This window comes from Hydra vulgaris, chromosome 01 (assembly GCF_038396675.1).
Source record: "Hydra vulgaris chromosome 01, alternate assembly HydraT2T_AEP".
NCBI classification, from domain to species: Eukaryota; Metazoa; Cnidaria; class Hydrozoa; order Anthoathecata; family Hydridae; genus Hydra; species Hydra vulgaris.
Genome location: NC_088920.1, coordinates 43,293,959 through 43,319,987, shown reverse-complemented (window position 1 = coordinate 43,319,987; position 26,029 = coordinate 43,293,959). Strand labels below are relative to the sequence as shown.

General features: G+C 24.9%; 1 protein-coding gene across 2 annotated transcripts; it reads left to right on the top strand.

Annotated features, from left to right (window-relative positions):
- Nucleotides 1-1,195: 1,195 nt before the first annotated feature.
- On the top strand, nt 1,196-25,730 carry LOC136075357 (netrin receptor DCC-like). 2 transcript variants are annotated; one of them, XM_065788259.1, is made up of 7 exons: nt 1,196-1,271; nt 10,968-11,099; nt 15,830-16,129; nt 17,673-17,993; nt 23,829-23,951; nt 24,996-25,298; nt 25,554-25,730. In XM_065788259.1, the coding sequence occupies exons 1-7, from the start codon at nt 1,217-1,219 to the stop codon at nt 25,604-25,606; spliced, it is 1,287 nt and encodes a 428-aa protein (XP_065644331.1). In that variant the 5' UTR covers nt 1,196-1,216; the 3' UTR covers nt 25,607-25,730. The 2 variants fall into 2 exon arrangements, with proteins under 2 accessions (XP_065644331.1, XP_065644332.1); XM_065788260.1 differs by lacking the exon at nt 1,196-1,271 and adding an exon at nt 8,298-8,400.
- Nucleotides 25,731-26,029: the final 299 nt, after the last annotated feature.

Genomic DNA, 26,029 nt, shown 5'->3' with positions numbered 1-26,029 from the left:
AATATTTTCAGTGAAACCTACCATAAAGAAAGTGAAACCTGCTATAAATGTCATGGTAGATTTCAAATTAATTCATATGTTAATTTTACTTATGAGATGATATTGGCAAATAATTAATTTTACATAATAAGGTTTACATAGGATAATCAATCGTCATACGTAAGAGTTGTTACATAATCAACTAATTTTTTTTTTTTTTAAGTAAAATTTAAAACTTTCATAGGTATTTTTAAAATTTTTTTATTAAGATGTAAAACTTTCTACTTGAATAGTTTTTTTTTTTTAAATTAAAATTATTACATAGAATATTGTTTTATCTACTTCAACTTAGTTAACAGATTTAAATCAAGGTAGGTGGTTGAAAGATTTTTTAAATTACCGATTGCTATATTTGATTTTCAATCGGTACATTTATTTTTCAATCAGTTCATTTTCAAATGGTATGTTCGGTTCAGTATAGGCATAAATTAAGTAATTGCTAGAGATTCTCAATCAAGAGAACTCTTCTAATCTTTCGTTTTCAATTATTTTTTCAAACTTTGGTTAAATTAATCAATATTATTCAAAGACACCAAAAAACATTTGATTTGAACCAAAAAACATTATTCTCTATGTAAGTCAGATTTCAATACAAGAATTCCTAAAAAAAGGTAAACAATTTTGAATTCTAAAACTTGAAAGGTTTGAAAGAAACCAAACCGGCTTCAAATAGAACAATTAATACAAATCAGAAGCTTTTCATAAATCTTTTTAATGTTAAGTTCTAATTTTTAAAAACATCTTTTTATACTGAATATAACTTTTTCTCGAGGCTTAGTTTTTAGGAGGTAGGTTGTTATGTCAAAAAGAGGTAGGCTGTGATGTTAAAAAGAGGTACCACGTGGTGTCAAATAAAAAATACGCATATTTTTATTTATTTTAACATCGCACCCTGTTGTATTGAAAATCTTTCTATACAAAGATTTCACGCTGAAGCGATTTTCGGGAGGGGGTGAATTTTAGTATTGAGGACTTTTTTTTTTATTTTTTATTTTTTTCTGAGAAACCAGTCAAGACTTTTTAAGGATTCAACCCCACTACCCCTCCCCCTCATTTTATTTGTAGAATCGCCTCTGAATGCAAGTGTGCTAAACGCAATATAATCTCTAATTAGTTGTTACTTAAATCATCTGTTTAAATTTTATTAATTTTATTTAGTATTAAAAATACATGTGAAATGAAATTTTTGTCGTCAATTGCATTTGTTTGGTATTTGTTTGGTACAGCAAGAGGTAATTTGTTTGGTATTTGATACATACAGCAGGAGTTTTTAATACTTACGGCAAAGAGCAAGTTTACTATTATTCAAAACATCCCAAGCTTAGTTAACAAGCTAATTTGTTACTTGAGGGAAATGCATACGTTTAGTATATTTGTATTTCCAAATTAAATTTTTTTGAAAAAGATATACCTAATGAGATAAAACCGTAAAAAAAAGAAAAAACTTTCAAAAAATTTTTTTTCCGTAAAAAAAAATTTTTTGAAAGTTTTTTCTTTTTTTACGGTTGTTCTATGTTTACTTTTTACCAAAAATACCAGTTAAAATAGTAATGGTTTCACCGTTATGAAAACTAAATTTTTAAAAAAAATGTGAAACCAGTAATAAAAGTCCGCGATATTTAAATTTGACTTTAAAACCTCTAAAGAAAGGTGTTAAATTCGAGTAAAACTGCCCGGAAAATAAACGTGTTTTTGGTTTACGTCTGAATCGTATCAAACACGTATCTATACATGTTTTAATTCCAAAAATGAAACTAGATGTGTTGGCTGAGGACACTTTCAGGCATTTTGAAAACTTCAAATTTAAGTACACTCATACTTATGCTAAATTAGAATATTTTGCGAAAAATTGCGTTGGTTGGAGCGTAGAAACAAAATGTTTGCTGATCCCAAAAAGTGAGGAAAATGTTTTAATTTTTTATCTTATAGTAAATTTAAATTTATTGTCAGGTTTTAAATTTTATTTAATAATCTTTTAATGTTCGAAAGTTATGACGTAAAGTTTCTCCTTTAGCCAAAATGAATGGGTTGTAAATTTTAAATGATTATAACTTTCGAACACTGAAAGATTATGAGAAGAAATTTAAAACTTATCAATGAATTTAAATATAGTATAAGATATTGAATTAAAATAATTTATTATCATATTGCCTTCGCAAGAGTAGGCGCTGCAAATAATTTGAAATATTTTTGTTTCCAAGTTTCGATCACCGCAATTTCGCAAAAAATCGCGATGATTGAAGCATTCTCATTTGATATAGGAATAAAGATATAATAAAGTTATATTTTCACAGCGCCTGAACCCAACGGGCACACGACGTTGGAATCGATCAACGTCAATCAACGTTATTTCAACGTTATTCCAACATCGTCTGCCCGCTGGGAAAGTGTTTCATATATAAAATATCAAAACACTTTTAAATCGGGTAATTTAAAAATTATTTTAGGTACATTAAAGATTTTTATAAAAAAAAATTCAAAAGCAGAAAATCAAAATATAGTTTTAAACGTTAACCGGTTTTGCAGATGTAGACAAGTATTTTTATTATAGTACTATACTTCAGAGGGCTCCTCCTACCCTTAATCACAAACAGTTACGAAGTGGTTTTAGCGATTGTCTAGGATTCATCATATTCTAGGCTTGATCTGCTTTGGACATTTGCGACATCGGTTAGGAACGCGACGTGAACAACCTTAATGTTATTTTCGGTGCTTAGTGACAAAATTGTTAAGTCTTGTTGGAACCTTAATAACCAAAAATTTAAAAACTTGTTCACGGAATATCACTATTTAAAAGATATTAATGCGTCCCAATCTAAAATTTACTAAAAAATTTTAAAGAAGTTTCTTTTTTAACTTTTTACTATTGGGTTTGTCGTTTTTTGTTCTATCAGCAAGAAAAACTGTAAGTTACGTCATCAAAAGCGACAATAACTCTATTAGTTCTTAGATTGTGACGTCTATTATTAGAGTTTTAGTAGTAACTAAAAAAAGAATTTGATTCGATCAACGTTTATAATTTGTTTTTACATAATACAACTGTTTTTATAAAACTATCGCTAAGTGTATATTTTTTTAAGTCACAGAGTTTCTTAAGTCGGAAATCAAGTAAAGATGTACGCACAAGAAAAAAATAACAAGTGTACAATATTTATAATTATAGGTCTCAACTAAATCATACAAAAATTGATTACATTTTAATTGTTAAAGTAATTTACTATGCGCCATGGTTACCAAATATTTATTTGACATTAACTAGCGTTAAAAAGGGCTTTGCTTTATTGAGTTTTTATTTTACTTTAAATAATTAAAGTTTTTTTTTTTTTTTTAATGAGTGACTATAGGGGCTCTATGAAAAGGTTGTGATGATAAACGCATCATCCTTACCTTCTTTGAGCCTCTGACTGATTATAACAGTATATATATATATATATATATAATATATATATATATATATATATATATATATATATATATATATATATATATATATATATATATATATATATATATATATATATATATATATATATATATATATATATATATATATATATATATATATATATATATATATATATATATGATAAATAAATAAAAAATTAAAAACGTTTTTTATCAAGGGTTTTTTTTTTATGTTTACGATATTTATTTTGTATGAAAAGTTGTAATATTGTTTAATCAGCGAAATAATAATTAATTTACAAAAAAAAAAAAAATCAATAAGCTTTTGACTTTAATGAATTTAAAAATTCATAAAAGTTCATAAAAATTTGACTTTTATGAATTTAAAAATTCAGCAGCTAATTCCAAAATTATTTACACTTCTGAACGGTTTCCAAATATTTGAGTTTTTTTGTTAATTAGGAACTTTCATAAGCAAGTAATATGGAATATTACCTTATTATATGCTGTTGAAAACATTTGTCAATTATTTACAAAAGTTCTTTTGCGGTTATTTAAACCAACAAGATAGTCAAAAAAATGAACACAGTGAAGAATATTATCTTAAAGTACTTCACTAACATTAAATAAGTGAAGATGTTTATTTTTTTGTTAAGAAATATTGACAGAAATTGTGCTCACCGTTTCCAAAAATATTTAAGGTGTAATTGAATAATTGAATAATAAATTGAACTTTGAAAATTTCTCAGAAGTTTTAGAATAAGTATGACTATGAACTTCAATCATTCACACTTCAAGTTTTCAAGTATTCACATTTACTAGAATCTATTTTTGTGGCAATGTTGGGGCAACCAAAATGTGAATGTTACCATAAATGCTTAAAACAAAATCTAGAATTATTATCATTTTTGGTTTTGGTTAACGTTGTTTTTTGTCTTTATATTAATATACCTAGAAAATTTCAGCCCAAAAATTTGATGTTGGCTATTTTAACTTTATGGGACATAGTGACATGTAGCCCCATTAACGTCAACCCATAAAGTTATAATATTTAGCATATGTTTCTATTTCTTAAAAATGATTTATTCAATTGTACAACTTTTGTTTAAAAATTTAGCATTAGAAGCTTTTCATAGCTTCATCAGTCGTGCTTTTATACCAAATAATAAACTACATTGAATTTTTATTCAGTAAAATTTGCTTGATTTTTTTGAAACTAATTTTGTTTCATTGTTTTATTAAAATTAAACTATGGCATGCTAAACGTTAATCAGATTCAAGAAAACGGTAGCAGTGATTATTCAAACGGAAGTATATGGAAATAACTTATAATTACAACTAAGTTACCAATAACTTACAGGTAAACAATCTAGTTGGTAAGTAACTTACCGAAATGTAGCCAAGTCACAGTGAAGCGGATTGCGTTAAAAAGCGAAGAAAAATAACAAACACTTAGATAAGTGTTAGTTGAATAGATAATTTATACCGAATTAAGGGTTTTGGGGGCCGAAGAATTCAAATACGGAACTGGATTTTTTTTTTAATTTTGCATGCAATAAACATCTCTAAAACGTGCATGCATTTGTTTAAACGTCAAACACGTACGCTTCAAACGTCAGTTTTTTGAATAATTTAAAATCATTTTATTAAGGCTTCTCAGAGCTTCCTTAAAATGTCGAACAAAATGGCGAATCAACTTTAAAAAAAAAAATACAAATATCTATTTAGTTCTCTTATTTTCTCTTCAGAAATTGAAGTTTTTAAAGTTTTTTTTAAAGAAGTTTAAATGAATTCAATAAAGATTTCACTAAGTTTTTTATTATTTACTTCAAACTCGCGTATTAATATAAATTGACACAATCTTCTCATTTCCAAACATAAGCTAAAACACTTTATGACCAAATATCATTTCTAAACACAAGCTAAAACACTTTATAACCAAATATATTATTTTTAAACACAAGCTAAAACACTTTATAACCAAATATCATTAAGTTAATATATAAAGCTATAAAACTTCCGAGATATAATGTACGAGATATTATTTGACTGAGTATTTTTGCTTACACGTCCGAAAACTATTATTTTTTTAAAACAAAGAGGAGGAGGGGGGGGGTGAACGTTGCATTAAACAAAACAAAGTCTTATTCAAATTAAAATAAAAAAGAGTTCATAAATGTGCGGTGTAGTTTTACTAAAATTTTAAATAGTTAATCATAATAAAGTAATTGTATTTTTTTTTACATTATTTTTTTACTAAAGAAGTAGTTTAACATAAACATTATAAGAGATTTGAAAATTGATTATAAATAAAGTTAAATTAAATGCAAAGATACATTTTTAAAGTTTTATGATCATAATTTTTTTAATCTTCACATATTTTATGTTAAAGTTATATATTTATACTTTTTGTATCTTGGTTTTCTTCTAAAAAGTAGTTAACTTTAACACTTTAAGTCTAAAAATGATAAAATTTAAACTTTTTATGTTTTTAATTTAGGTTAGATTAGGGTAATACGAGCACCTTAAGCGAAAATTGGAATATTTTAAAAATATTTAAGCTGGATCCAAAATTTTCGCGAATAAACATTTTTTAGGGATCCTTACTTATGATCCACTTAGATATCAGGGCAGCCGAATTTTTTGTTTTAAAACACAGAGGTTTTAAAAAGTAGCAAAAGTACTCATATTACCCTGACCACTTGGTAATATGAGCACTTTAAGTTAACTCAAAAAAATAACATTAATTAAGTAAAAAAATACCAACCTGACAATTAGAACTAATTTTTGTAATATAATGATTCGTTATTAACAAAACTGTTTTCCGCCAAAAAAAAATCAGTTAGCTATTTTTTCAATTTTATTAACTTAAACCTTTAAACAAAAAAAATTTAAATTTTTTGAATTTAAATTACAGAAAAATATTTAGTATTGTTAAAATATTAAAATTTTTTACTATGTTTTGTTTTTATTTAAAAAGCAATTAAAACCACTGCTATTTTAGGACATTAAACTAGGTAATTTCAATGAAAAACACTGGGTAATTTGAGCATGCTCATATTACCCAAAAATGGCACCAAAATTTTGCGCCACAGATTTATTCATGCGTGATGATTAAACGTGATGATGAATTTAACAGCATATTCGATGATAGCCGCATATCATATGCAGTAATTACTGCATATAAATTTACGCTAATTGTATCGATTCCTATTATCACCACAAAAAGGTCGATTTGAAAAATACAAAACAACGTTAACTTTACTTCTTACTTCAAAGAAATCTCTAAGTATGCTCATATTACCAAGGTGCTCATAAAACCCTAATCTACCCTAATCTGCCTCACTCTGCGTTGCTTCTGTCTTAAAGGATAAGTATTGGGTTTTTATTAAGATTGAGTTTAAAAATATTTATTAGCTGCTTAATAAATCAAAAATAAAAGTTTTGCAGAAAATTATTTTTATGTTATAGTTACAAAACATAATTATGTTATAATAAAACACAATCATGAATTGTATTTAATTTAAAAGAAATAAAATCTAATTTAAATTAAATATATCAAATTCCACTATATTTAATCAGGGCCGTCCGAACGGAGGGTGTAGAGAGTGTCCCCCCCCTTCCTCAAAGCTGTAATAGAAGCATTCGAGTTGGCACATTTAGCAAGTTTTGAACTATAGTTAGCAAATTGCAAATATTGAGGACCTTTTTTTTTTTTTTTTTATGACTCTAGTGGGCAAAAAATACATACAACACCACCTCCCCCCATGAGAGACCACTTCGGGACGGCCTTGTATTTAATTCAAATTAAAAAATTGATAAGGAAACGTTTTTTTGAATATCATAAATGTAAGGGTCATAAATGAAATAACGTCTCGGTTAGCAAAAAAGTTTGCATTTTACCGGTTCGCAGTTAGCGGTTCGCAGTTCACATTTTATCGATTAATGTTTAGCGAATAATTTGCCGTTTTCGTAGATTTTTACAAAAGTGCGCTTAAATTTGTTTAAACATCAAAGAGTAGTTTGTTTTCATAACTGGGTCTTAAAAAATAAATGTGAATGTTCTTAGACTAAAGTTTTGCAAGACAAAGATATTGACATTTTGTTGTCCTTAAGGACAATAACTTATCAAAGTTTTGTCAACAAAAAGCGACAAATAGTTTGATTAGGACCAATAAAGTTTATCCTTAAAAGTTATATTCATACATTAAAATGTTCAAGCCTAATTGTTTTCTTGAAAGAAACCTTGAAAGACCAAACATCTAGATGGTTTAAAAAAAGCAAATGTAACAGTTAATAATGCAGTTTTGTAATCTTATTATTACACTTTTTATTTACCTCATAGTTTTGAATTATTTATGTAGAAGTTAAGTAATTCCAAAAGTAAACTTTATAAAATATATATATATATATATTTATATGATATATAAATATATATTTATATAATATATATATATATATATATATATATATATATATATATATATATATATATATAAATATATATATATAAATATATATATATATAAATATATATATATATAAATATATATATATATATATTTATATATATATATATATATATATATATATATATATATATATATATATATATATATATATATATATATATATATATGTATATATATATATATATGTATATATATATATATATATATATATATATATATATATGTTTAGATTTTTTTATGTCTGTTCAGTATGCATCAAAAAATTTTGTTTAATATTGCTAAAACATCACATTTTTGTCTCCACCATTAGGTTTTTTTACAAATCAGTAATCTTTTTGGAATCAATTTGTCAATTACAAATTCTTTTTGCTATTTTAAATAAAAACAAAAACATAAACACTAATAAAGTCAACAAAGACAAAAACAAGACAAAATGAAAACTATTGGGACTTACAGCTATTAAAAAAAGAATGATCACATAGAGGTAAAATTTTATAATTGATTTTAGAATGCATATCAGTTGTAAATCTTGAATTAATAAATTCTTAGTATGAAGCTACTTTATACAATTAAAATTACAAAATAGATTCAAGAGAAGATGCAAGTTACAAAATAGATGCAAATTTGACTCTTTTTCAGATAATATTTTACTAGCTGTAACTTGTAAAAGATTATCTTGTTTTAAAATTCTTATTAGAAATACTGTTTTTGTGTAGAGCGCTTCTAATAAGGATGCAAGCACTGCAACTATAGCATCCACTATTAATTACTAGAAGAAGAAAATTATTAAGTTAGGAGTTGATTTTTTTTTAACTTGAATTAGCAGTTACAGTAAAAAATTGCATCTATACTGAATAATAAGTCAGACATAATTGAGTTTTGTTCAGAAGTTTTAGCTTGCATCAGTGACCACGGTAGTATTTCTATAAAAGAAAAAGAGATACAACCTTGATGATGGAATAGAGACTCAAGCATTATAGCTGTGTTAACACAAATCCAATGCATTTTTGGGCATTGTTTTAAAAAGATTGAAAAAATCAATTATAATATAATATTAAAAATAATAAATTAGATTAAAAAATTCAACCCAAATATAATATCATTTCATTCAAGAAGAAATGAGAGATTGGTAGGAGTAAAGAATGGAGTTAGGTGTAAGAAACTGGCGAACACAATAAAAAATTCAATTTCCCCAAGTACAAGCATTAAAAAGCATTTCCAAATTGAAAAGTAAACTTGATGTTCTATTCATTAGCTGTTCTTTTTAAGCCAAAATTTTAAGATTATGATACAAATTTTGAGAATTAATGACTTATTTAGACTATTGGGACTAGACTTATTTGGATTATTTGCACAAAGTTGCCAATTAAAATAGATTTTATTTAAGTTTGGCTGCTCGTTAGAAAGAATTAAAATATGCAGAATTTTTAATAATGCATATATACATACTAGAAAAGATTAGCTAAAATTTAATATTTAATTTATTTAATTTTAAATTGTTGTTTTGAACAGAAGCTCAAATTTTCAAGAAAATAAGTATTAACATAACTTGTATGATTCTTTTAGAATCTCCAAATGGTTTTAGTATTGTAAATGGTGGTAGTATTGTAAATGGTTGAAGTATTGTATTTAACAACATTATTTTTTTCCGGATATATATGGAGTTCTGGATATTTTTCTAAACAGTTAGTTTTTCCGAATATCCAAAACATTTTCCATATATAAAAGTTTAGGAGTATATTTTGTAATATAGTTGTTTTTTAAGCTTTTTCTCTCATCACTCATACAAAGGTTAAAAAAAGTTTGGAAAAAAAATTTGAAACAACTCAGCTAAAAGAAAAATTAAGGGAAAAATAAGGGAAAATATATTCCGGATATTTTACCAAATCAATTTTCCGAATTTTTAAAATATGACCTGATCTATGTGACAATCATCTAATAGCAGATATTTTATGTACTGATTTTCAAAAAATATTTGACTCGTTTTTTTAGCTAAACATGCATTTTATAATAAAATATTGTATCATATCTATACTTAGTTAAACTTGCATTGTATATTATATATAATAAATTGTATGTTATATTATCATATCATTGTGTATCAGTGTTTCTCATCAATAGATATCTTCAAGTTAAGGTTGAAAGTTTTCAATCCAATATAATTCGTATTGTTTGTAGAGTTCCACTGAGAACATGTGTTGAGTCATTGTTACTACATGTTAATGATTTAACATTTTAAACAAATTTTATGATAATATATATTATTTTACTATAATATATGTTATATATATTTTACTATTATATACGTTATAGTATATGTTATATATAATATATATTATTTTACTATAATATATGTTAATGACTTAATAACCATAAATTTTTTTTTCAAAGATGACATTAACATATAAAGTTAGTATCATACAGATCAACTTTTAAAGTATCAAGTTAATAAAGTTATATATTAACTTGTAAAGTTTGTATTATGCAGATAGTTTTAAAAAGTTTTAAGTTGATAAAGTTATATATCAACTTTTAAAGTTTGTATCTTGGCATAAATCGTAACTATGATTTAGCTGTTGCACTAAAAAGGTTTGTACTCTGGGCAGAATTGTTGAAACTAACAATTGCAGGCATTAAATGTTTTGCTCTTAAGACAGCACTTCATTTCAGCACTTCATTCGCATAGATATAAAGAGTAACTATAAATTTGATGACTAAACTTGGTCCAAAGCTAGCCTCCAAACTAAAAAATCTAAAAGGGACTATGGACTCTAACCCTAACTACAAAAAAAATAAATAACATTGTCCATGCAGTTATTACCAAAACATACTTATTTTTAAAATACTTTGAAACTTCAAGACCAATTTAAGAATATTACTCTCTAGTTACGACTTCCTTATCAAAATAATTATGTTTTTAATTATATACTTCGGGTATTTTTTTCTTTAATTTTTTTTTGTTCTTTATTTTTCTTGTTATTCTTTTCATATTTATTCACAATTCTTTTATATTTTTTTAACCTTTAGTTTATTAACATAATTTTCTTATAGTTTCAGCTGTCAGCTGTCCTGATTCAGATTATCAATGTATACAAAGTCAAGTTTGTATACCTAAGAGTAAAACGTGTGACTCCATTCAAGATTGCTCAGATGGCTCTGATGAAAGTTTGAATGCTGGATGTGGTATAGAATTATACATAAATTACATTAAAATTTTTAACTTTGGAAACAATTACAAATTTTTTTGTATTGTTTTTATTGCATACTTTGAAGTATTTGTATTTTAAGAACTTTATCTAAGAACTAATTAATTATATTTAAGAACTGATTAATTATATCTAAGAAATAATTAATCATATCTAAGAACTGATTAATTACATCTAAGAATTAATTAACTAAATATCTAATTATTGAAATATTTAAAAGAGAAAACACTCTTTCAAGCTTAATTTTTGCCTTATTAGTATTATAGGTGATGTTGTCTAAGTTATCAAGCGTATAACTGATGTTTTATAATCCATTTGATACATATACACCGAGATCTTTTTCTAAAGTTTGTTAATTTAGTGCCATATTTAATTATTTATAGTATCACATTTTATTAATTATTATATATATATATATATATATATATATATATATATATATATATATATATATATATATTTTAATATTGTTTTTTGTTTTTTGTTTTTTTACCTTGTTTTAACTATTTAAAATCTATGTATTATATTTCTATAGTAAAAGCTGGCATATGATTTGGAATAGTAGTTGTTTTGGAGAAATGGGTTTTTTGATTGTTTTTTTTTAGCTATTTAATTTATCTCTTGTTTTTTAATTTTATCAAAACCAATTTTAATAATTAAAATGTGTGTGTGCATATATATATATATATATATATATATATATATATATATATATATATATATATATATATATATATATATATATTTATATATATATATATATATATATATATATATATATATATATGTGTGTGTGTGTGTGTGTGTGTGTGTGTGTGTGCTGGGGGAAGGGGTGTTGTTGAAAAAAGCTGAAATAAATGGCTGGAGAGAGAGAGAAGGGGGGGGGGGATTTGTGCTATGGAGAAAAGGTGTTTTTTTAAGCTTCAAAAAACATGGCACTCTGTAACTAGTTTTCATGAAAGTCTTTATATAAAAAAGAAAAAACCTTATTGCTCCATTGATTGAAAAAATATGTTCTGCAGTCGCAGATGTTCCTGGCAGACACAAAATTTATTCAATAATTTTTATCAGATTAGGTCTACCTAATCTTACCAATAAGATTACCAATTTCCTTAAATAAGTTGCCAATAATTTTTTTTTTTTGATTGTCTGAACCATATATATTATATTGTTTATAGCTTCAGCAAATTGTTCAATATCCTCCCACTTCAGTACGTGATCAAGTCCAGTCCATGCAAATATATTAAATGTTTATAAAAGGAGTTTAACTCTGTCATAAATGTATTGACATCCTGGGCACTAAATTTTCTCAGTAATTGTTATGCTCCTTGTGGGACAAACTCATCTTTTACCTCAAGATTAGATTTTAATTTTTTTAGTTTTTTTTTTAAATTATTTAGCTGTTCATGCACAAACCACAAATATAACTCACCTGTTTCGCTCTCAAAAAACATTTGCAAAGCACATGGACAGTTTTTTTAGAAAAAAAAGATGACTTCAGTGCCTCATATGTATAAAAAATTTATTCAACTGCTGGCAGCAGAGGAAGAAATCTAGTACTTCTATATTGGATTATTTTTCTATATTCCATATCTACAAAATCACAAATTTCCTTAAACTCAGTTACACAAACTGATATAAAAGTGCTTATATTATATTTACAACAAGAGCTTCAATTTTTTTGCTGAATATCTAAATCACTTTCATTAAATCCATCACTTTTAAAAATTCTTTAATAAATGAAGAATATGCGACAGCTGAGACTCCAGCTTTGTGTTTGGCACACTTTAAATGACTTTTAATGTCTGCTTGTTCACCATGTGCCACAGAAAGTTCTGTTAAACAATGCTTACACAGCACTTTGTTGTCCTCAGCACTAATTTTTTTCACAAACGGGTAATCCTTTTGAAGTTCATTCATAAATTTGCAACTTTATTTTGGCATTTTAAACAAAAACACAGCTTCTTATACACATACTCTAATAAAATCAACTGTTAACATTCTTTAGGATGATTTAAAATAAGATATTGAGTTCTTGATAAAACTTTATTGTTACTATTTGTATTAGTATAAAAAGGTTTTCTTAGTCTGTGTTTTAAAAATTCAAAATTGTGAATTTTGTTTGAGACAAAATAAAAAAAAGATTTTTTCCCGAAAATGAAAATAAATTTTAAGAAACATGTCAAGAAAAAAAAAAACATTGTGTTATTTAAAAAAATAATTAATCATCTTATTATAATTTAATACAATAAGTTAATCTGTTTTGATTGTGTAACCAACTTGAACTTATATATAAAAAACTGTAGGAGTCAGGGATATGATGGAACCAGTTCTGTCTCTGGGTATATAAATGGTTTAACTGTTCTAATTATAAACTCAAAGTCTCTGTATAATTCTGAAATTACTTTCGTTTCGGGACAAAATCAAAACTGTTTTGATACTGGGACAAATATATATATATATATATATATATATATATATATATATATATATATATATATATATATATATATATATATATATATATATATATATTATATATATATTTATTTATTTATATTTATATATATACTAATTGCAACCTCTTGAATTGTACTGCAAAAATTATTAAATGCATTAAATGTTGAAGCTTCTGCCGTTAAGTCATTTAATAGAATGAAAATGGTGTGTATTGTATTTAATGCAAAACAGAAATGTTTTGAATTAATTAACTAGTTGTGAATTAGTTTTTATTTACAAATTCAATTATCTAGGTTACATAATTGAAAATGATTTAACTGATAAAATCAAAATGTACAAAATGTACTAAAATGGTTTTTACTTGCAGTAACTACGTTATTACTTAATCACTTTATTGCTTAAAAATCAGCTTGTCCTCTTTGCCAGTTCCAATGCAGCTGCGTATGCCATCGACAGAATTAATAATTGATTATGTTTAGCTTAACTCATGGAGTTGTATTATTTTTTTCTGATTCTTATAAGTGATAATAATAATAGTAATAATAATAATAATAATAATAATAATAGTAATAATATATATATATATATATATATATATATATATATATATATATATATATATATATATATATATTATGTATATACATATATATATATATATATATATATATATATATATATATATATATATATATATATATATATATATATATATATATATATATATATATATATATATATATATATATATATATGTATATGTATATATATATATATGTATATATATATATATATATGTATATGTATATATATATATATATGTATATATATATATATATATATATATATATATATATATATATATATATATATATATATATATTAGTGGTGTACACTGGATTTTTAGATGTTTGAGTTTTGACACTTACAGACATGCAAGTGTAAACTCCAAACTTTTGTATGTTTATCCTTATATCAAAAAAGAATGTTTTGCAAAGAATTGGGGTGATTGGAGTTTGGGAACAAAAAACCCCTAATTTTTGGGCCCACCCAGCCCTTAACATGGGAGCAACAAGTTTATTAAATATTTTCTTTACTATTTTTATCTAAATTTATATTCATCAACAAATTTCAAATTTCATGCAATAATCTCTTATTTTTCAAAAACTATGACTATATAAAGTTTTAACCCCCCTCAATTTGAGGCTGTAAACATTGCAGGGTCATAAAAACTAACACTAAGAGCTTATTGCATGAAACTTGAAATTTGTTGATGAATATGAGTTTAAATAAAAATAGTAAAAAAAATGTTTTATAAACTCATTGCTCTCACGTTAAGGGCTGGGTGGACCCGAAAATTAGGGTTTTTTTGTTCCCAAGCTCCAATCACCCTAATTCTTTGCAAAACATTATTTTTTGATATAAGCATAAACATACAAAAGTTTGGAGTTTGCACAATGCCTGTAAGTGTCAAAACTCAAACATCTAAAAATCCAGTGTACACCACTGTATATATACAGCCCTTGGAATTAGGGTCGGCATTTGGCAACGTCAACCTACATGCCGACCTAAAAGTGTTTTCAAAAAATTGCTAACCTCATTTCATTGTTAAATGGTAACCCCTTTGTGTCTAATTTTTTTCGCAGACCTGATGTTGACCTCTAAACATTTAAGGTCGGCAATTTATTGCCAATCTCATTTTTCCTAATTCCGAGGCCTGTATATATATTTTCTTATAGTTTGATGTCTAAATTTATCATTTGTGGTAAAAATGGCAAAGGAGTGTTGCTACATTGACTGACTAATAGGTAAAACATGTGAGGAGTGCTGCTACATCAACTGACAATTAGGTAAACATGCAAGGAGTTCTTCTACATTGACTGATAAATTGGTTGATCATTTGAAAAGTGCTGCTACATATGGGTTTTGATGACTAAGGGTTTTAGTTTGGGCAGATTATCAATTAAAAAAATAGTTTTTAAACTTTTTTCTAGTCTTCTAAATAAGTTAAAAAAAAAAGAAAACATAAAGTGTACATTTTATGGTAAAAATTAAAGGCGACTAAACAAGAGTATATATATATATATATATATATATATATATATATATATATATATATATATATATATATATATATATATATATATATATATGCATATATTTTTTAGAATACAGTTTATATATATATATACACACATATATATATATATATATATATATATATATATATATATATATATATTTTAGAGTCTCCAACAAGTATTCCTTCAAACTTGCATATAAAAAACATAACATCATCAAGTATTACAGTAGAATGGAATGCTGTAAATGATATGCCTGAAGATCGTATAACAAGCTATCAGTGTCAAATAGTAACAACAAATGGTGGATTTTTGGATATAAAAACTATTTCTCAGAGTAATGGTTTAGTAAATATTACATTTATTGATCTCCTTCCTGGGTACTTATATAAATTTCGTGTGAGAGCTATTAACCTTAGTGGCCCTGGGCAGTATTCCGGTTTTATTACTGCTACTACGAGCTCAGGTAGATTTTCTCTCTAAATATATAGTATATGTAACTTTATGTAATATTTTCAATTGAATTACAATGATTTATGTGTGAGGAATCTTTCAGGCATTATTAAATAAAAATATTTTATGTACCATCTTATAGATTACATATAAACATTGTCACAATGCGCTATCACAATATTAAAAATCATTTGTTTATTAACAGGTGTTTATTTTTGTGATGGCATTTTATATGTATATATGACATGTATAATGTATATTTATACCCATTGTTGATTCCTCCATCTTGGTAAATGAAAATTCCTTTAGAAGGCATAAACTAAATAAAATTGGGTTGTTCCTATTTGTTCATTTCATTGTATTACATTTTAATTTACAATTAGGTCAGAATTTTTAATGTCCTAAATGTATTTTATATAATTTCATTTTCATATATTTTGAATGCTTTACGGTTTATCATGTTGATTTTAGTCATTGTGTACCTTCAATTTTTTTAAATTTTATTATAAAACAGCATTTTTATTCTAATGACTTTTTATTATACAAATTTTGCAAGTATTAATTTGTTTGAGTATAAGAATCTTTTATTAAAAACAGAATTTTAAAAACTAATCAATAAATTTATTAGTTGGAAATGATCTCACAACACTATGTGCAGGATGAGACAAAAGGTGTGCAAATCAGTAGAAATTATTAAAACATTTTAAAAATGCCTAAAATAAAACATTTAAAAAAGACTTATTTTATTGTAAAAATACAAATAATCTAATAATCTACCATTCTAATATCATTAATAATCATTCAAAATAATTAATAATCATTCAAAATAATTAATAATCATTCAAAATAATTAATAATCATTCAAAATAATTAATAATCGTTCAAAATAATTAATAATCATTCAAAATAATTAATAATCATTCAAAATAATTAATAATCGTTCAAAATAATTAATAATCATTCAAAATAATTAATAATCATTCAAAATAATTAATAATCGTTCAAAATAATTAATAATCATTCAAAATAATTAATAATCGTTCAAAATAATTAATAATCATTCAAAATAATTAATAATCGTTCAAAATAATTAATAATCATTCAAAATAATTAATAATCATTCAAAATAATTAATAACCATTCAAAATAATTCAAAATCATTCAAAATATATTATGTAACATAAAAATGTTTTACTTATACAAAGTTTGCGTTTTAAAAAAAGACAAATTGATTTTTTTTTAATGATTAACTAATGCTGTAAATCAGTATTTACAGCAAAAATTATGTATAAAAAATTATGCATAAAAAAAATTATTTTGTCTTATTGGCTTTATATAGAGCAGAAATTCTATATTGAAATCTCTCTAATGTTATTTTAAATGGATAGAGTTTGTAATCTAGTAATATTTTTTTTGCTGAAGTAAGCAGAGAATCCTTTTTGTTTGGCATATTTAAAAAAAACTATTTTCATATTTTAATGTTTTAAAATTTTTACTTTTTGTTGTATTTTTATTTTTATATTTTTTTGATACTGATATTAGTTTATTTGTTAAAGGAATTCTTGGTGCGGTTACAAATATGCAAGTTACACCAGTTCCCTTTTTCGAAAACACATCTGTACTGCTACAATGGAATCCTCCAACTCTACTTCTTGGATATACAACCAAGAGTTTAACATACTATTTGTCATATTGTGAACTGAATGTAATTACTGGGTGTACAAATATATCCTTGAATAGTAGCACACTACAAATCAAATTAATGAACTTGAAATCCAATATTTTTTATCAATGCACTATTACTCCGATTGCAGTGTATACTGTTGGAGTTAAAATTGGAGAGGCATCATCAACTATTTTTCAAACTGCTTTGACAGGTATTATTTTTTATACTTTATTTTTTAATATCTAGTTTTTTTATTAAAATACAAACACATAATTTTAAAAACTTAAAAAATAAATTTTATTACTCTTTATGCACTCTATACAAAAAAGTAAAAACATAAATTTGTGAAAAATAAATTTTAGTTTATTTAAAAATTTTTTTATTTTGGGTTCCAAGATCAATTTTTTTTCATAAATACGGTTGCGGTGCAATGGTGTTGGTGCAGCGGTAGTGGTGTAATGGCAGCAGTGTAATGGTAGATTTTTCTGCAGAGGAAATGAATATAAAGTCTTGGTACAAGTTCTCTGGCAGTTTATTTCTTCCTTTATGTTTAAAGAATAGTTTTTGTTAAAAATTGTTGTTATTTTACTTAACTATAAGTTTTATCATAATTTTATCATTTAAACAATCAAAATGAAATTTGTGAACATACACAATAAAGATTTTCAGTCAAATTAATCAAATAAGTACTTTGTACCTTGGTATCTTGTAACTTAGTACCTTGTTCATTATTCTACTTACAACAGAAATTTTTGGATTTATAAAAAAAATTAAAACATTTTTCTTATCAAAAATCTGATTACTGGATTTAATAGAAACTATGTAAATTTCCATCTCTCGATTTAGTTGTCAAAACTACATTAGTCTTGACTTGTGTCTTGTAATTCTAGTTGTGTTGTAGTAATTTTGACTTTAGGAAATCAAGTTTATCAATTTTTTAAAAATATCACAGCTTGACACTTTGCAAAATTATTCTGTGTTTCCATTATAAACATTGTTTCTGAAATATTGTAAGTTGTTCTCATTTATTCTATTGTTCTTCAATTTATTCTGAAGGATAAAAATTGAATAATAAAATTGAATAACATTGCTTTACTAACTAAATATTTTTCTCTAGAAATCAATTTTTTTTTCTGCATTCAAGTTTCTGCATCATATAGACTATAAAAAGTTTTATATTTGACACAAACATATATATTACCGCTTATAAATCTTTTAACTTTTTTTATTTTTCATTGGTTTCATTTTTAGTTTTATTTGTTTTTTCACCATTTTCTTTTGATCTCACTAAACTAGATCTGATTATTTTTAATGGTTGAATGTCAGCATTAGGTCATAATTTGACCTTAAACACCTTACATTAAATCATTTTTTTTTTTAAATGATCTATTTTATTTTTTAACTACACATAAACAAATAAATAAATAATAAATGTTCTAAAAAATAATGTTTATATAATAGCAGTGGCTTATTACGAAAAGGTATGTGAGGGGGCCTTTATCGCTGTGATGCTTTTCCACTATCTTTTAACAAGTATACACATTTTAGCAATCATAAATAATAATCAATAAAATAATAATCAAAATATTTTATAACAACACAGTTTATAAACAATCTTTAACTTGAATGTTTTTAAGTATAAAAACCATAAATGCTTTATTGGATTCAAATCAAAGGTCTGTACAGGGCATTCTAAAGTATTTATTTCATTATCATCTGAAATGGTTTAAGTTTTTAGCAATGTATTTTGGATCATTGTCTTGTTGAAACCCAAAATTGTTTGCTAAGTTTTTTTAATTATAAGATGTTAATGTTTGGCCCAATATATTACTGTACAATTAGCAGATTAATAAAATCTCATTTACTAACACCATGTCATGCCAAACAACCCTAGATTATTATATTTCCACCACCATACTTAACTGTTCCTCTCATGCAACTCATATAAAAAGCTTTTCCTATTTTTTACTCTTTGAGCATCATTGAATTTTTTTAACTTTTTTGAATTTTTCAATCATTGAATTTTTTAAACTTAATCTTGAATTCATCATATCATAGAACTTTCTTCTAAAATGATACTGACATTAAATCACCAAATTCATTCTTATCATTCAATTTTTTTGTTAAAAAATTTCTTTTTTTTTTATCATTAAACTATGTTTCATGAATTAGGTTTAAAACTGAACTATGTTTTATGAATTAGGTTTAAAACCGAACTTAGTATTTAATTTAAAAAATTAATTTTATAGTATTACAAAAGAGCTTTGTTTCTTGTTTTTTTAAATTATTCACTGTCCGAAAAATTTAAAGAAGTTTTTATTTAATAATATTTAAAAATATTCCTTTGAGTGCCATACTGTTTAACAAAGTTTTTGTGCATTTTTTGAATTTTATTATTTATAGTATAATAATGCTAGAAATATAAAATCAATAATAAAATTTGATATATTATTTAAAAACTTTGGCATATATATAATTCTGGCATATATAAAATTCGCTGAATGGTCACACACAAGCTGTGAACGCCTGAGAGAAGAAATGAAGTACATTAGATTAAAGGAGAATTATTTTTCGAACAAAGCATATTTTGACAGTTGTCAAGACAAAAAATAAAGATTAATAGAGAAATATTTAAATTATAAATAAGACAGGCAATGCACCTAAACAGTACTAACAATAATAGTAAACAATAAATTGTTTTATAAACACTAATATTAACGAAGATATACAAAAAATATGTCACCAAACAAAAAATAAATAAAACAAAAAATTGATTACAAAAATAAAAAGTATGCATCCAGCAATGAAAGGCTTCAGAATGGAAAAAAAACATTAATGCCAATGTGTAAACATAAATTGTGTAGTGATTAAGTAATAAACATCTCCTCAGAGTCGCGTCTATTATTACTGGCGTTTTGATGAGGATCAGCACTTATAACTAGTTTATCCCGTCAGACAAACGTCATATATACCGTCAAACGACTAATAAATATAATAATGCTAGATATTATGATTAAGATTAGATGCTATAATATTGCTAAATATAATAATGCTAGAAATATAAAATCAATAATAAAATTTGATTTATTAAATAAATCAAAACCACCCGTTTTAATAACAAATTATTGTAAGTTATTTTAAAAAATAATGTAATGAAGTTTATGGTTCTTTTTAATATAGAATTTCAAAAAATTGAAGAAAAAAAGCTCAAATAATTACACTTATGGTTGGTTCCAAAGGTCAGGAATTACAAACATTTTTATTGTCATCATAAAATGTTTGTAATTCCTGACCTTTGGAACAAAACAAAATTGTAATTATTTGTGCTTTTTTTCTTAAATTTTTTGAAATTATATATTAAAAAGAACCATAAACTTCATTACATTATTTTTTAAAATAACTTACAATAATTTGTTATTAAAACGGGTGGTTTTGATTTATTTAATACATCAAATTTTATTATTGATTTTATATTTCTAGCATTATTATATTTAGAGAGGGGCATGATCACATACTTGTAGAGAGGGAAATGGTCACAGATGTAAAGAGAGGAGCAGGGTCACATACATATAGAGAAGGGCAACCATTTGATATTAGGTTATATAATTTAGGTGGTGGAGGTGGTGGGAGAAAAGGGGAAGTAGACATGACTGAATTTGAATTTATTATTTGTTATTATTATTATTGTAATATTTGCATTTACCAGTTATAACCAGTGAATAATTTATTTTTTTTATAAAAATTTATCATTTCATAGTGATGTGCCGGGAACCCGGTTTGGACCTGGTAATTCAGCTGTTTTCCCTGATACCTGGAATTGGCCATTTTGTTGCATTTATTAAAAATTTCTTAAAAGAAATTTTTAATAAATATTAAAATATTAATTAATTTAAAGTGCTGTAACTATTTCTTTAAGTGTTACTTTAAATTGTGTCGAAATATTATTAACAGGATTGCTTTTAGTTTAAACTTCAACTAATAAACTTCTTGATATAAGTCTAATTTTAATTTTAAAGCTCTTGATGTTTTTGGCATTTACAACATCAGACGGCAAGTTATTGCAAATATTACCAACCTTGTAATAGAAAGAATATTTATGGACATTGCGCTTAGACTTTAGTTTTTGTAATTTGAATTTGTGATCTCGAGTGTAAATTTAGTTGTTTATTAAAAAGAAACTTGATATATTTAGGCAAACTTTATTGGCGCAAATTAATCAGCATTATTTTGTGAAAACAATTCAGCGTTAGAGATTTTACAAGCTTTTATTCCAACTTTTTAAAATGGGTCTGGTGCCGGGTACCTGGACTTAAACCTGGTATTTTCTTACCGGTTCTTACCGACACAACTCTATTATTTCATTAAATTATTTACATCAAAATTTGATTTCTTTATTTCACAAAAATTCACAACCTAATAAAAAGGTGTCAAAACAAATTTTCATTAATTTTTAATTTTTTTTTTTTTGTTAGTTAATCCCTATTTAAATAAATTTTTTAGTAAATTTTAATGGTACTAAAAAATGATTTTATATTTTGATTTTATATTTTATGTGACGCAGTTTTTATAAACCATGTATCTTACGGTATATTTTACAGGGCTTAATCATAAGAAAACTATAGTCTTCTAGTCTTCTTTTTGCCTCAGTCATGTAAATCTTTTATTCATGTAGGAATCTTATATTCTTGAGGAATCCAAATTTAATATGATTTTAATTTTTATACTTATTGAGGTTACAATTTAGCTTTTTATTGGGGGTACCTTGGTAAAGCCTAGGTAAAATTTAAGTATACTACATCGATTTGCAGACAAAAAATGATAAATAATGTCTAAAGTTACTAATAAATCATTTTTCACAATTATATTAATTTCACACATTGTGCATAATTTATTTAACAAAGCCATGCTGCTTACTGGTTTTGAGTTTCTTTTTGACAACAAAACATTTCAATTTATTTTGAATAATGCTTTCCAACATTTTAGATAATATACACGTTAGCAATACTGGCCTGAAGTTGCAGATAGATTATCACAATTTTTTTGCTAAAGTCTTACATTAGCGAATCTCCATTGTAATGGCAATAGCTACTTTCAAATAAAGCTTTTAAAATTAAAGTTATTGGTAATGCTAAAGTGGCAGAAAATATTTTTAGTATTATTTAAAAATGGCTTGACCGCAAGATTTATCAGGACTTAAAGATTCTAGCACATTGCTATACTTAACAATACTGTCTCCTCAATAGCTATGTTATTTTTATTATCTTATTAAAAATCTGGCATGATGTTTGACATTTCAATAACAAATACTTGAAATATTTAGTAATAATTTTCAAAATTTCGGTTTGATGGTTGAACTTCTATTGTTTTTGACTACTTTAATACTTGGCATAAGTTTTTTTTTTTGCAAATTCACATTAGTAATATATCATACATTATTCCAGTTATTTGGTGAAACCAATTATTATTAAATAGTGATTTAAGCTTATATGGGTTTTAAGTCATCTTTTTTCATTCAAAGCAAATCTTTTTGATTAGTCCTTCTAATTAGAGAAAAATGTTTATTTTTCTTATTTCCAACTAGTTTTCAAAAGATTATATTGAAATTATTAAAATAAAAAACATTTTTTATTTTGATAAGTTTTTAAATTTTACAGTCGGTGTAAAATTTGAAAACTTCGAAGTTGTAAAAAACTATTTAAAATATAAAAAGTCATATTACTTGTAACAGAAAAAAATATAGTATGTTTTTATAAAATATATATCATGTAATTAAAAGTTTTTTACACCGAAAAAGCAATTTTTAGATTTGAAAACAAATGTTTGTGAAGTATTTTTGTTTGTGTAATTATAATTATCAACAGTTTGATAATTATAAGTATACTTATCAGGTTGCTCATATAAATATCAAAAACTTTATTTCCAGCCCTTTGTATTTTTTGAGTTCAAAAATGAATGAACTTGATGTCATAAAATATACAAAATGATGCTTTTCTGACTTTTCTTGTTTAAATCTAAATTTTATATTTTATTATCAAACTTTTTATAGCTTCTTGCAATAATGATACATATTTCACATGCATTCAAGATCAAGCTTGTGTATTAAAATACAGTTTGTGCGATGGCATATTTGATTGCAAAGATAAATCGGATGAAACAAACAATATATGTGGTAAGTAAATCCCCTTCAGAAGTTTTGCATTTAAAAAAAATAAGATTTTATTAGATCTTAAACAAATTTAAATAAAAATGAGGTTATACTTAATAAAACTATGAAATATAAAAATTAAATGAAAAAAAAAACATACAAAGAAAATATATTTAAAATCAACTTTATTGCATTTTGTATTATAAATCAAATACTTTATTACCTAATGTATCTATATTATTATCAATGTATAAATTATAATAAATTAAACATTATATCTAAACATCATATACAATTATAATTTATGCAATTATAATTATAATACATTATATCTTTATAAAAATAAAAATATATCATTATGAATTTTATGTCACTGCTTGTAATGTGACTGTTGCCCAAATACTTTGTAAGTTTACAACTGTTGCCCAAGTTACATACTTTGTAAGTTGTTCAAGTAAAATAATATGGTTGCCTCCTCAAACAACAATACCTCATATTTTTATTTTTATTTTCAAAATATGTTGCTAATTAATAAAAGCATGCTGTGTTTTTATTTAAAATATGTAATTAACTGTGTAATGCTTAATCATATTTACATAGTATTTAATTTTGGTAAGCATTGTTTTTTTGTGCACTTTGTTTAAAAAGATAGATAATAGATAAAATTTGCTTTTCTCAAAAATTTTTCTTTTGTGACTCGTATACTTTCAAGTCTAGATTTGTAAATATTTTTCAATGTACTTTCGATTACATACTTAGATTAGAATATATTTTTATTATTCTTATAATATATATATATATATATATATATATATATATATATATATATATATATATATATATATATATATATATATATATATATATACAAATATATATATATATATATATATATATATATATAAATATATATATATATATATATTTATATTTATTATTGTAGACACGTTTCTTTTCACGTGATAACACTTGAAAGACATGTTATTTTCAAAATATTAATGAAAAAGTTCTTTGCGTAAAATGGTCAAATGTTTTATTGAAACGTAATTTTTTTTTTTTTTTTTTTAGCATTGCCGACCTCTGCACCAGTTATTCAGCAGATCGCATCTGCAGGTCCAAACTCAATTGTAATAGTCTTTCCAGTGATCAATGATTTGTCTCAGAGAGTGCAGTCTTACTCGTTTATTAACATAAACACAAGTATTGTGCAGACAGTAAATGCCTCGAATTTGCCACCTTCTGTCAATACGCTTAACGTTACCTTTACAGGGCTGTCTACTGGTGTGTATTACTTTTTCAAAGGAAAAGCAGTCAATCCGTCAGGAGATGGTCCTTACAGCTCCTCTTCGGGGTTCATGCTGCAGGCATCAGGTAATTATAACATACGTGCTGCTTTTTGCATGCATAAGTGTTCTCTGCTTTTTAATAAGAGTCTTTTTTCAGTTGGCTACGTGTCTCTAGCAACATGCCACATACTTATTTTGTGTTGCATTTGAGTTTGCTTTTGTTTGCATGCAAATCGTGCACATTTAAAAAATGTGTATAGAGCGGGTAAGGATTTTCAATGTTGCTTTTTATGGGGACAGTAGATTTTATGTACGAATCAATATTTTTTTTAACATCAAGGTTCGGTTGTCACTGCTTTTAATGTGACTGTCGCTCCAGTTGCTTCACTTTGAAAGCAATTCAGTTAAAATCTCTTGGTCACCTCCTCAAACTACAGGAGCAGCAGATCCATCCACTTTTCAATACCTTGTGTCTTATTGCGAATTGAACTTACCAGCGACCTGTGTGAACTCTACAGTGTCATCTCAGCAGTTTGTAACTCTTACAAACTTGAAAAGTGCAACTTTTTACCAATACACTGTCTATCTGTTCAGTTCTGAATTGTCTTCGACACAGTTTTTTACGTATACATACAAAACAGCAGATAGGGGTGAGCAATAGGGTTTTTCTGTTTAGATTTAAAAACCCGTTTTTTGTTTTCTTCTGTGTAAACACTTTTTTGTTTGTTTTTGTTTTGTATGCAATTCTGTTCATGTATGTGTCGAGTTGATATGTTTTAAAGCAGGTAGTTGAAAGGTCGACATCTAAACAAGTGG